General features: G+C 37.9%; 1 protein-coding gene across 2 annotated transcripts; it reads left to right on the top strand.

Moving 5' to 3' along the window:
• The first annotated feature begins 495 nt into the window (after positions 1–495).
• Positions 496–12679, top strand: exd2 (exonuclease 3'-5' domain containing 2). Of its 2 annotated transcripts, none has more exons than XM_052581132.1 (9): positions 496–652; positions 1234–1592; positions 1688–1944; positions 3444–3570; positions 4168–4451; positions 4565–4671; positions 8508–8643; positions 8733–9098; positions 11462–12679. In XM_052581132.1, the coding sequence occupies exons 2-9, from the start codon at positions 1248–1250 to the stop codon at positions 11676–11678; spliced, it is 1839 nt and encodes a 612-aa protein (XP_052437092.1). In that variant the 5' UTR covers positions 496–652; positions 1234–1247; the 3' UTR covers positions 11679–12679. The 2 variants fall into 2 exon arrangements, with proteins under 2 accessions (XP_052437092.1, XP_052437090.1); XM_052581130.1 differs by having other exon boundaries at positions 497–652; positions 1234–1607.
• The last annotated feature ends 1652 nt before the right edge of the window (positions 12680–14331 follow it).

Below are 14331 nucleotides of genomic sequence, written 5' to 3'. Positions count from 1 at the left end.
CAAAATTATTGATTTTTCTTTATGCCAAAAATCATTAGGATATTAAGTAAAGATCATGTTCAATGAAGATAGTTTGTAAATTACCTAACATACATATATAAAAACTTAATTTATGCATTGCTAAGGACTTCATTTGGACAACTTTAAAAGCCATTTTCTCAATATTTAGATTTTTTTTTTTTTTACCCTCAGATTTTCAAATCATATCCTAACAAAACTGACCCTTATGACTGATTTTGTGGTTCAGTGTCTAAAATACTTTAATGTCTCATTGTTCAACAGATATGTTTTAAATTACAAAAACATTGACACACAGTGCTCTTCTGAATTCTTTTTGGAGATAAGTTTCACACCTAATGTGTAGAAAAAAAAGTAATGAGAACTGTGCTTGATTTTCTGAAAATAATTTCAAAATGCAAAATAATAATAATGTTTTAAAACTTTGTCAGTCGTCGTGAGACAGGTGTAATTGCGCGCCTGCGGCGGAGGTGTCGCTGTGGCGCGGATGATTCCTGCGAGCGCTGACGACATAAACGCGCAGAAGAAGACGCGCTGCAGCTGTTCATCATAAGCGCGTGAGAGTGTCTACAGCAGTGTTCACCTTTATACAGTCTGTGTTCACTCCAGACTCTGACATCTGTTGAGTTTTCAGGTGCGTATATCCACAGCAACACTCACACGAGAAGGACACGTTAGACGGGATTCATCTAGATGTGCGAGTGCTAACTGTCCGTCAGCGCGAAGCTCTGCATCCCTCACACAAACACACTGCGATCAAACTGTTTGATTGGTGTAATCACACGATGATTTATTTCTGAACTTGTTTCAGTTTGGTTTGAATTGTAGCTGTTTATAATTAGCTTTCGTACACATGTTTTCACGATTTCTGAAGAGTATACCAACACAAAATGCTTTATAATTATGTTTGAATAAAGCTAACTGTTGGTTTTAAGCTCTGTCAGTTTATCATCTTCACCTCGGTTCTAATCTTGGTTAATAAATGTAACGTAAATGTTTCTCAAGCAGCAAATCCTCATATTATTATGTTTCTGAAGATCACGTGACACCGAAACTGGAGTAATGATGCTGAAAATACAGCTTTGGCACCAGGAATGAACTAAAGTTTACACACATACAGTAAACCGTTATTTAAAATGGCAATAATACCTCAGGAGCTGCTGTGTTTTCATCAAATAAACCCAGCCCTGGTGAACGAAGCGTGTGAATGTCCAGTTTCAGAGGCAGTGATGTCCAAGCCGAGCAGGTTGACCGCGGCTCTGGCCACGATGTTAGGAGCCACTCTCGGCGGTCTGCTCCTGTGGCGCAGCATCCGCACGCAGAAGAGAAAGGCCCTCAGGGGCCCCGCTTCAGATGAGCCCGTACAAGCCCAGCTGGAAGCGGACGTCCCGTCCTCACAGCCAGCGAGACCAGAGACGACGGCAGCACCACAGACCCAGAAGCCTCTGCGAGTGCATTCACTGTTAGACGTGCCGCCGGTGACCGTCAGCTCACCTGAAGACTGGGAGACGCTCTGGCCGGATTTCCAGAAGGACCTGTGTGTCTATCCGGTGCTGGGATTGGACTGTGAATGGGTAAAAGGCCTGCGTGTAAGCATGGCTCTGCATGTGGTTCAGATGTTGTGATGGTAGCAGCAGCACTAGACGATGTCGTCTGTCTTCTTTCGCAGGTGTCTGTCAAAGGCAAGGCCTCTGCGGTCTCCTTACTCCAGCTGGCCACGTTCTCCGGCCGCTGTGTGCTGGTAAGACTGCTGGCGTTTCATAAGGCACAGCTTCCTCTCCCTGAGGGTCTCGTGGGGGTGCTCTCTGACCCCCGTGTGCTGAAGGTCGGGGTGGGCTGTTATGAGGATGGGAAACGACTGGCTCATGATCATGGTCTGACTCTGAGTTGCACCGTGGACCTGCGTTACCTGGCCCTCAGACAGAGGTGATGCTCCAGATTGATCGTTTTAAATGTTACTATCTATTTGAGCTGCACAGTTTAGCCAAATAAACCCAGTAGAGCTGCACTATTATTTGTTAAAAGATCTCGATTTAAACACCCACACAATCTAATTTCTAAATGATAACGTTTCGCCCTTTTCTATTAAACCTTTGTAGTTGATTTGAATGCTCTTTTATGACTTTTGCACAGTGTTATTTCTGTCTTACAGTCACAGAAATACTGGGAGGAAAGTTCGGATATAAAGATTGTCTGTGCTTTGATCAAAATAGGGCAAGTCATCTTTTGATAACAAGCTTTTCAGATAAGGTTCGTGTCGATTGCATTGTTTAACCACTAGGTGGCAATAAATGACTTAAATTTATCTGTCGTTGAATCATTAATTCAAGAGATTGTTTCAAAAAACAATAAATCCAGTTATGTATTTCTGAGTGATTCATTAGCTGTGTTTCAATCCACATGTTTTTATGCACATTTTGGATTATCACATTAAAAAAAATGCTGGATGGAAACGGCAAGATGCTGATAAATTCTAAAAATTAACATAAAACAAAAAAAAACTTGTGTGCACAAATGAGTAGGATAACTTTTTTTTTTTTATCTGTTAAGAAAAACTCCACCATGCACATTGAAAAAGTCGTGTGACTGCGCTATACTAACCAGCGGACCGATCTCACTCACAGCATCTGTATGTTTTAGTCGTTCTGAAATGCCTGAGGAGAATTATTATATTCAGTGGCTTCTAGTTTACGTAGAGCTATTTAGTGCCAGTTTATCAGGAAGTGTTGATTTTGTTCTCTTTGACCCTTGACAAATGTTTTATGCGACATTCCAGTTTTGAGCAGTAGTTAAATTCACATCCTTGGATGGAAACATAGCTTTTGAATCATTCATTCAACCAGTCATTCTCATTGAGACTAAAAACTAATAGTGATTTTAGATTAATCAAGAATGGTGCATCTCTAGAACCCAGCATTGCTCAGTGCAAGCATCTTATGATTTCCAACATTATTATTATTATTGAATACTTTTTATTTGCAGTGAAATATTTTTATATAAATGTTTTTTATTATAAATTAAAACTTTGTTTTTAAAATATATTTTAAATCGCAATCAATTTTTGCTGAAAATGTTTTTCACTAAATTATTAGTAAACCATAGTATCAATAAATGATCAAGTGAAGGGGCATTTACATACAATAGAGATTGTTTCAGAACAGCTTACATTAAAGGAAAATAAAAGTTAATTCTGTAAAGTTAAGGAATTATTAAATTAAATTATCATCTGAAAAGCAGCTCTACTGAAGAATAGTGTCATGTCTCAGTTTAGTTCAGAGTTGATTGAATCCAGTTTAATAACACGGTCATCATCAGTTCTGAACTTGTTCTAGTAAATAAGGCGGATAGTTCTAGTTGTAAATGTGATCAGTTCAATCCCCAGTGAGGGTTTAAAGCTCTTGATGGTGATCTGGATTGTGTTGAAGGCAAGCGGTGCTGAATAACGGCTTGAGTCTGAAGTCTCTGGCTGCAGATCTGCTGAACGTCACGCTGGACAAATCTCTGGAGCTGCGCTGCAGTGACTGGGAGGCGGATGTGTTGAGCCAAGAACAGGTGAGGAGGACATCCTCTGATCCAGCTTCAGATTGACAGTATTCAGAAAGGGCCACAGCTCGGCTCATTTCAGGTCATGACCGGGAACACCAAGAGTTTAACTTTTAGTTCTAGTTTAACATTATAGCACAGTTATGCAATTGATTTTAGGTTATTTATACACTGTATGATCAATCCAGTATTGACCTTTCTCATGCACTCTCATGCAAGGTGTGAATTTGACAAGTTAGATTCATTAAATTATTTTTTTTAGTTCAGATTGCATTTAAAAAAAAATTAAAGTGAGTTTTAATCATCCAAATTGAGGAAACCGTTTTTATTATTTATTAGAAAACTAAAATTAAGTTGTTAAAAATGACTAAGCATTTTTCATTGTTTTGCAACCAAGCAGTTGTTCCTCTCAGGTAGTTTTAAAGAGTAAAACACCTAATGAATCTGGTTCAAAATAAAGCATGCATTTAAATCTTGAAATTGTGATCTTCACTGTTGATTTGAGTTTTTATCTGGTCATCAGTGTGACACCCAGCTGATCTGGAGTCTGCAGTGAAGCTGTGGTCATGGTGGTGTCACACTGACTCTGTCCTGCTGTATCCTCAGGTGGTCTACGCTGCACACGACGCCCAGATCTCTGTGGCCCTGTTCTTTCACCTGCTGGGGAGGAACAGCGTCGAGGGTGAGGGCACCTTCGTCCAGCTGGCGTCATGCTGCCAGGGGCTGGTGGACGTGCCCTTCAGGGCGCGCTATAACGGAGAGGGGGAGGACGGGGAGAGAAAGAGGCGCAGCCGAAAGTCCACTGTGGAGAGTCCTGAGTCTGGAGACCAGCAAGTTCCAGACCCACGGAGGAACAAACGCAAACCACTGGGAGTCGGTTACTCAGCCAGGTACAGCAGGAGGATCTGATTAAAGATCATAAAATACAGGACTGATCTTCAACAAGGTATTCGGATCTGAACTCCTTGAAGTGACTGCTGTTGTGCTGCTTGTCTTGATTCAGGAAATCTCCCCTTTATGATAACTGTTTCCTTCACGCTCCCGACGGCCAGCCGCTCTGCACATGTGACAAGAAGAAAGCCAAGTGGTATCTGGAGAAGGGGATAGGAGGTACACAAACACTTGATATTGTTGATCAAAGGAAGAAGTTTTCAACATGTATTTGAAATGCAGTTTTCCTTTCGTTGTGCATGTGAAAGTTACAAAGCTGGTTAAGTCAAGTCACCTTTATTTATATAGCGCTTTATACAAAACCCATTGTCAATTAAGTTCATGATGCTGTTTGCTCTTGATGGCAGTAATGCCTTTTATATTAAGAATAATATAATACTGAACCGGGCGAGGACCCCAAAAAACATTACCAGGGTTCTTACAGTTAGTTAAATGAATGCAAACTTAAGTTAAAACAAAAGCCTAAATATACATAAAAGAAAACTTTGAAATACTATAAAACTGGAAAAAAATAATGAATTAAATATTGACAAACTATAATAGTGTTAGTGATGCTGATATTAAAATAATATCATGTTCAGGGGGTTAAAATACACATATTTTGGTGGAGTTCCCCATGAAAAATGTTCATTCGAGAGGAGAAATATCATGTTTTTGGAGTCACTCCAGATTGCGGACATGAGAAACAACCCACAGCATCAGTATTAAAGTTTCCCAATCCTGCGGTAAAACCACGGACTTGACAACACTGATAATATTGAACATGCTGCAGAGACTGAATTACTATTGGGAGATGAGACAGTGTGCATTACTTAATATTGGAGAAACATAACGGCTGACTTGGATCACGTGCCCCTTTATAAGTCACATTACAGCCTTGACGTCATTCAATTTGTTGTGCGTCACTGTTTACAGATCCTATTGGAACGAATGACAAATGCCATGAACTGAATCCCACCTGTCGCAAAAAGAAGTGACTTCTCTTGTAAAACTGATTTATTTTTGGTGTTAAAGTCTAAAAGTAGTTCAATCCAAAAGTAGTGTTTAGCGTGAAACATGTTGAAGATTAACAGATAGACTGTCTATTGATTAAATGACGAGATGTTTCCTCCAAAAAGCTGTTTGTTCAGTGTAGTCAGGGAGTCCCTGGTCGGCCTTCGGGCAGGTACTCATGAGATTTTGGTAGACCGAAAATTACAGTATTTTTAACTAGCCCAAATAAAAATACTATATATATATATATATATATATATATATATATATATATATATATATATATATATATATATATATATATATATATATATATATATAATATAAATCAGTTTAAATGTCAAAACAAAAATATTTTTAGTACACCAATATCAACACATTTGAAGCAAGACATTTTATTTCATTATTTACAGGGTATCTGCACACTTTCTCTAAATACATTTAAGCCAATTTATGACCGATTTTAAAAAGCTGCACAAGTAAAATAAACCGTATTTGGGTAATGTCTGTGGTAATGGTATTGAGCCATACAATTACATCATTTACAGTTTAGATAAAGGTTTACACAGAAACAGAAATCTTGTACAACAGCATTTCAGCCTTTAGACCATTTTGATGAGAAAGGATAAATTAAGCATATAAATTATGATTCCAGTTTAAATGTATAAACATTATTGTCTTAATTGTTTAGTTTTAGAAGGCACATTAACTTTGTAATTTACTACTCTATATGTTTGCTGCATAAAAACATGAGTTTATATTTGCATTGATCTGACCATAAATGGATATATTATGAAGTTTGGACTTGAATTATGCAGCGCACATTTATTCAATGGCATCATTGCCTTTTGAAGTTTAATCCAGCCGTATTGCGACTCTTGTCTTTCCGTCCCCAACTGTAAGACCTCTTGAAATTATAATGAAGATATTTCTTATACCATTCTGGCCTTAAGTTTGATACTACTCACTTAACCCCTGGGAGATCTGTATTTAAGGTAGACCGTCAGATAGAGTGCTGACACATTTTGGTGGCCCAACTGGAAAATATATGCTGTGTCTGAAATCGCTCACTCATTCACGTTGAGTTCACTTTTTCAGGAAGGAGTGAACAAATAAATAAGTGAACGGATTCGGACAGTGACGTATAGCTGTTGCAAAAACATTTGCCATGTGTACTTTTATATTACATGTACCTAATTTTAGAAAATAATACTAATAGCAATAATACTCAAAATTACTTTATATTGCATACCTCTGCGTCAGCTTTGTGGTTTCATCGATAGTAACGTTATAGAATTATTTATTTTATTTTTTTGTAATGCTTTTATGTTCATAATCATTAAATGCGATTAAAATAACGTACTGAAAACAAAAATGAACGCACATAAACGTTCATAATTATGTATTTATTACTTTTAGTATCTTTTAGTTGCTCACGCAGGGTTTTGAGTGGGGATGCACGATAATATCGGCACAACATCGGTATCGGCCGATAAAAGCTTAAAATGACCATTATCGGTATCGGCCGATATGAATATTTCTGCCGATGAGCCAAACCGATATTCTCCAAGTGAAATAATTGACCTGTTTTTCAGATGTGAATGTCTGTCTACATTTGTAAAATGATAAATTTATGGTAGAATCAGTACAGAAGAGATACATGGATTTCTCCTCAGTAAAATTAAAGTTTAAATATATCAGTATATATTTGTAAATATATCAGTATATATTTGTATATATATCGGCATCGGCCAAAATTATTTAGAAAATATCGGCATATCGAATATCGGCCAAAATCCAATATCGTGCATCCCTAGTTTTGAGCTCAGATAAGATGGTTGTAGAGCGTCCTCAGGCGACTGTTCATTTTAGATCAGAATACACTACCTGTTATTAACGGAAAAATGTAAATTATCCACCAAATTATCATCATTTTTGTAAGTCAACAACGATGCCACCTCAGTAAATTAGTCAAATATTAAACTGGGTTATTGCCTTTAACATTTTAATATAATGTAGGAAAACCGTTAAAACAGAAATAATAAAGATGTAAACTTCACCTCTCATTCAAACTCGCTCGCTCCCGCTCTCGCTTCCAGCTCGACGCTACTCCGCATTAGATTGTGGGAAACAGCGCTTCAGCGAGTGGACATCGGTTGTACACTCAATCAGAATGAATTGTGGGTCAAAAGTAGTGAACGTCTATATAATATTTCGTTTCATTGTAATGGCTGTATATAACGTTACACACAACCCTGAATTAAGTACATTTCTGCAGCTGTTATTATGTTTAAACGAAAAGAGGCAGTAGTATTTGATATCCTATTTCGTTTTATTGTAAATATACAGAGAGGAAAATTGCAGTAGCCATGGTCAGCTGACTGAAGTTATCAAGTACGCTGCTGTTTCGTTGCGGACATCACACTCCCGAGTCGAATGCATAAAGTCTGAACTACCGAGGATTCACGTCCAAAATAAGAGTACTTTGTATTGAGAAATTAGATGATTAGATTCAACTTTATTGTCATTATGCAGAGTACAAGTACAGAGCTAATGAAATGCAGTTAGCATCTAACCAGAAGTGCAAGAATATAGTGTTTATATACATAAAAGTGCAGAGTAAAGCTATGATATACAGAATGTACAGTGGAGTTGCTATATACAGTATTGATCAGAGTATATACAGAATATAAATATGAATGCAATGTAGGGATTGTATGTACATTATGAACAGAGCAATGAAGGATTATACATGCATTATAAATAGCAGGAACGTGAGAACAGCGGTAATAAATACAATGTATTAAATGCGCGCAGACCTACCTAACCAGTCTATTTGCCTAATCTTCCCGGTACTTTACTCCGCGGTGGAAACACAGAAAGCAACCGGTCTGGGGGGGAAAAATTGTTAATGGAGAAAAATGTTCCTGGTACAATTGTCCCGGGTAATTTCGGTGTAAACGCAGCAAATGTGTAAAATATGATCTGTACTTTAATCTCAGAATTGCTCAGCGAAGATCCCTTCGTTGTCCGGCTGCTGTTTGAGCCGTCGGGCCGTCCAGACTCCCAGAAAGACTACTACCTCACAGCCAAAGAGAACGTGTGCGTGGTGTGTGGGAAAACCGACTCCTACATCAGGTGTGTCTCGTGCTTCCTGACATGGATTTGAGTTTGTTTGCAAAGTCAAACTAAGTCATCTCAACTACTGTCTTTCCTCGTTAACCCAGGAAGAACATCGTCCCACACGAGTACAGGCGCCACTTCCCGGCTGAGATGAAGGACCACAACTCGCACGACATCCTGTTGCTGTGCACTTCCTGTCACGCGGCCTCAAACGTGCACGACGGGGTCCTGAAGCAGCGGCTGGCCGAGGAGCACTACGCTCCCCAGGGCTGTGAGGAGGGCATTCGGCTGCTCGAGGACGCAGACCGCCGGCGGGTGCGATCGGCCGCCAGGGCTCTCCTCAGCGCCAGCGACGGGATGCCCCAGACCAGGAAGGAGGAGCTCCTGTCAGTCATCCAGAGCTTCTTCTGCAACGGACAGCAGGAAGTCACGCAAGACATGCTTCAGAGAGCCGCCGCGCTGGAGACCAGGTAGCTCATCTACACCAGAACCACCCGTGTGGAAGGGAAGGGGCTTACAGAAATGTGAACCAAACTATAATTATGATATTTGATGATATTTTCAAAAGAGTATCTTATGTTCTGGGGTTTTGATGATCACAATCAGACAATATTTTGCTGAGTGTGTTTTTGTGCTGCTGTTTGTGGTTTAGGCCTTGTCCGCTTTTCTTATTCTTGATGGCCAAAATTTGCCACCTGATCTTTAGAGGATTTTTACCTTTTATAAAGGACAACACATTTATCTAATATTAGGGATATCATGATGAACCGCAAGCTGGTTGAAAATGTATTCAAATATGTGACTATACGATTGGAGTAGTAGTTTATATGAATATTTAATGACTGTGTTTCCTGGGTTACTGCTGTAAATGGAAGCAGAGCTGCGCTTGTGAACTCTCTAGATTAAATGAAAAACTTTTCAAAAGACAGTCATGGTATTTCCATTTCATCTTGATTACATCCCTATCTAATATGGCACCCTATAATCTTAAGTCATATTCTCATGTTTAATTTTTGCATTTAATTAGAAAAATTAGACGCTGTAAGCTGTTTCCAATCAAATGAAATCCGTATGAAAAAAATCCATTGTTGCACTGCAGAAGTGTCATAGCTTTTGAAAACTGCATTTAGATGTATTTGCATTACAACTGCAAATAATGAGATTAAAATTAATTAAATACTTGAAATATATTGAAATATAAGTAAAGGCAGGGAACATTAACAATTTAACAAATTTTTGGGGTAAACAGTAGGTTTACTTTTAGAATGAAAACATTGAAGACAATTTATTATTATTACTATTTTACAACTTTGAGAAGTGCATTCTGTGTGTGTTTGGGGCAGAACATCTTATCATGGTGATTTATCAAATCAATAAGGCTGCAATATAAACTGCTCTGTGTATCAGAGTGAAGCACAGCAGCATTCTTTTACTCATATGCAGCTCCTGACATTTTCACATTGGCGTATTTTTGATTTTCACAAGTTTGAATATTTTGTTTCTAATCGTGAAAACTGAAAATGTTCACTTTGAGTTGACATGTTTCGCTGTTTTTTCTTTGAAATTTGTCGCTGTAGCATAAAGAAGTGGTTGACGTAGCAAAATATTAGGAATAGGATATTTTAAATCCAAAATAATTAGCCAAAGATTGTGCTGTAAAGTGTAACACCATTCGCCCCGTGGTTTGCAGGATTGTTGTTCAACATCTGAAAAATTTATATTATTATTATAGTTATCATTGCATGTTATTTATGTTAGAAAATGTAAATCTTATTTGAGATATGCATTAATATCTTTTTAGTTTAAAACCGGCTCATATGCATGCATTAACTATTATGTTACTTATTTTAACAGTATTGTTAATTAAAACCATAAGATTACTTATTTTTGATGCTTTATTGATCCAATCTTTAATAAAAATAAATAAAATTAATCTGATTATTTTGATTAATAAACGGTAATTGTTTGAACACTCGGTTACCAAAATTCCTCTTATGGTTTTTCTTAACTTTTGGGTTTTTTTGGAACCAAAGACTGCTCTCTAGATGTGAATCTGTTCCTCTATTGACAGTCTGTGGAATATTTGCCCGTTTTATTTTGCACCAGGATTCAGATTGTCAAATAGCACAAACAGTCACTGTGAAGTTTCTTGTCAAAATAAATAAATACTTAGGTCTTTTCTAAGATCTCCTCAGGTGGAGGACATGGAATGTAGACTAGGGCTGGGATAAACTATTACTTTTTAGACGATCAATATAGCGATTATTTTTTCGATGCATCGATTAATCTAACGATTGATTTTTTCCAGACAGATTCGATTTCGATTATCTCCCCATTAATTGACTACTAACAATTTATACATGTTGATTTACATATCTGAATTAAAAAAAAAAACATGAATTCCTTAACATTGCAATATATGTTTATTGCTCTTAAAATTAAAAAATAAAAGACTAAGAATGCATTACTTTGCACTTGCATAGAGATAGCATTCAATAAAACCTTGAAGCCTTGAAAACACATAGCTTACTGAACACATAGGGCTTAGCGTGTATGTGTGTATATATATATATATATATATATATATATATAATTTTTTTTTTTTTTTTTTTTTTGATATTTACGGTAGGGAAGTTACAAAATATCTCAGTGGAACATGATCTTTAGCCTAATGATTTTTGGCATAAAAAGAAAAATGGTTGGCCATTGCTACAAATATACCCGAGTGACTTAAGACTGCTTTAGTGCTCCAGGGTCACGTTAACATACATACAGGATGTGAAGATGCAGTTCTGAGTTAAGTTGTGAAAGTCGATATCTTCTACCTTTGCAGGATCTTTAATGAGAGTTATGTGCCGCATGGACTGAAGGTAGTGCAGGTGTATGCCGAGCGCGGTCTGCGGGGCCTGATGGACTTGGAGCGCTGCTGGCGACAACACTTTCTGACCACCATGCAGCCACGCCATTTGCCCCCTCTCTGGTCCGTCAACCACAACCATGACAAATATCTGCGCAAGTATGGTGAGGACCTGCAAATCCAGCTCAACTGAGCTCCTTGCCACACAGACAGAAAGAGACTTTGTGCAACAACTTCTGGGATAAGAAGGTTTCCACTGTGTGTGCAACACCTTGGTGTCCTCGTCCTATGTCATTTGAGTGTGTACCAGAGACTTGACTCGCCTTGGCTAAAGGTAAGCTCTGGTGTTGACTTCCAATTGAGAAAAAACTACAACAACCTAAGACTAGACTGTGGGCCCAGTTTGAGTGGGCTCTAAGGGACCAGATGGAGATCGGGTAAGAGACTCTTTGGGGATCGAAAGCCACTGTGGTGAACAGTAGAACGCTAAACTCAAGGATGGTGCGAGAACAAAAATGGTGATAGGTAAAATAACAAAAAAGCTTAATGTGCACACTTTTTAATGTTTAAAATGTTGAAAAGCATTCTCATTTCCCTGTGGAAAGTAGAATCTACTGTATTTTAACCAGCCCAAACCTGCTCTTAATTCTTAAAGATTCATAGCTTACAATTCTTGCAGGTTTGAGGCCATATTAAATGTGTTTGTGTTAAATCAGTTTGTCTTTTGAGGCTATACAAAATGGCAATATTTACTTATAATGGAGCTCTGTCATTTCTATTTAGCCTGGACCAAATCGGGCACGGCTTAGCACACAATGTCTGTACAATGATCTTTCTTAGGGTCAGGACACCTCCACAACACACCAGCATAACATCTTTGGGTGTGTGTATATATACCCCTGACACATTGAAGACCTGCTAAAATGATGGTGGATGAAATTCAATCTCACCCCGATCAACATTTTCTAGTGCTAGTTTGTGTTGTGTTTGCAGTTTCAGCCCGAGAGATTCAGCTCCACGGTATGGTAACAAATATAAATGGCCAAATCAAGGACACTGAAGTCTGAGCCTAACATAATTTAACTTAAGAAACACAACAGCTTTCCTTTTTATTTACATTTATCCAGATGTAAGCTATTAAAAGCTTGTGTTTCCTTAATGTCAATAAATAAAATTTCACATGTTAAGACCGGATGAGTTGTCTGGAGGTTGTCTGTTATTTTTTTACCTTGTAGATGATGTAGAATATACTACTTTTTCACACCCTGAAGAATAGCAGTTCATAAAACAGTCCACCACTCATGCAGTTTTACTGTTTATTATTTAGAAAATCAACATTTAATAAATCTATAAAATTGTAGAGAAAGGGATAAAAGTGGGGGTTGATATTGGCGTATCTAGTGAATCTGACAATCTTATACTGCAGCTTTAAGGCCTCTTTGATTGTGGCGTCGGAACAATCTGTTTGTCAAATGTCCATTTTGGATCATAGCCAATATGCTACATTTCACAAAATACATAATTTGTTACAAACATCTTGTCACATGTAGTGCCAGTCACAGTATTTAGTTTGCCGACGAAGTGTTCTATAGGAGTAGTGCATAGCATTCAGTCAGGGAAGCAAAAAAAGCAAACGTGAACATACAAGTTGAGCAAAATATTTGTAATGTATATCAAGTGATAAAACTAACAGGACAAAGAAACGCTTATAAAATGCCTCACCATACTTCGTTATATAATAAACTAATCATCGCTGGCATAACATGAGCATTACATTGTAGTAAATTGTCAAGAAAAAACATTAACATAAATAGTTCTAGGGACAATAAACCTATATATAAATATAGACTGGATGACTCTAGTTACTGTTTTAGGTTTTGGTGAACAGATACTGGCATTTTTAAGAGTTATACAGGTGCTGGTCATATAATTAGAATATGATCAAAAAGTTGATTTATTTCACTAATTCCATTCAAAAAGTGAACCTTGTATATTATATTCATTCATTACACACAGACTGATATATTTCAATTGTTTATTTCTTTTAATTTTGATGATTATAACTGACAACTAAGGAAAATCCCAAATTCAGTCTCTCAGAAAATTAGAATATTGTGAAAAGGTTCAATAATGAAGACACCTGGTGTCACACTCTAATCAGCTAATTAACTCAAAACACCTGCAAAGCCTTTAAATGGTAACTCAGTCTAGTTCTGTAGGCTACACAATCATGGGGAAGACTGCAGTTGTTCAAAAGACGACCATTGACACCTTGCACAAGGAGGGCAAGGCTCAAAAGGTCATTGCAAAAGAGGCTGGCTGTTCACAGAGCTGTGTGTCCAAGAGGCGAAGGGAAGGAAAAAGTGTACAAGCAATAGGGATAACCGCACCCTGGAGAGGATTGTGAAACCAAAACCTTATTCAAAAATGTGGGGGAGATTCACAAAAAGTGGACTCCAGCTGGAGTCAGTGCTTCAAGAACCACTACACACAGACGTGTGCAAGACATGGGTTTCAGCTTCGCACTCCTTGTGTCAAGCCACTCTTGAAAGAGAGACAGCATCACAAGCATCTCAAAACAAAAAAGACTGGACTGCTGCTGAGTGGTCCAAAGTTATGTTCTCTGATGAAAGTAAATTTTGCATTTCCTTTGGAAATCAGGGTCCCAGAGTCTGGAGGAAGAGAGGAGAGGCACACAATCCATGTTTCTTGAGGTCCAGTGTAAAGTTTCCACAGTCCGTGATGGTTTGTGGTGCCATGTCTTCTGCAAGGAGCCATAACTAAGTATTGACTTTTCAGTTGGCCAAGATTTCTAAAAAACCTTTCTTTGTATTGGTCTTTAAGTA

This window comes from Carassius gibelio, chromosome B17 (assembly GCF_023724105.1).
Source record: "Carassius gibelio isolate Cgi1373 ecotype wild population from Czech Republic chromosome B17, carGib1.2-hapl.c, whole genome shotgun sequence".
In the NCBI taxonomy this organism is placed as follows: domain Eukaryota; kingdom Metazoa; phylum Chordata; class Actinopteri; order Cypriniformes; family Cyprinidae; genus Carassius; species Carassius gibelio.
The sequence above is the reverse complement of the archived record's forward strand: the minus strand, read 5'-3'. Positions and strand labels throughout refer to the sequence as shown.

Excerpts from the sequence above, each read along its gene's own strand:
- exd2 (XM_052581130.1), top strand. The coding sequence starts at position 1,248 with ATGTCCAAGCCGAGCAGGTTGACCGCGGCTCTGGCCACGATGTTAGGA. Across the intron at positions 1,608-1,687 it reads AATGGGTAAAAGGCCTGCGT|GTGTCTGTCAAAGGCAAGGC; the intron begins GTAAGCATGGCT and ends CTTCTTTCGCAG. Across the intron at positions 1,945-3,443 it reads TACCTGGCCCTCAGACAGAG|GCAAGCGGTGCTGAATAACG; the intron begins GTGATGCTCCAG and ends ATTGTGTTGAAG.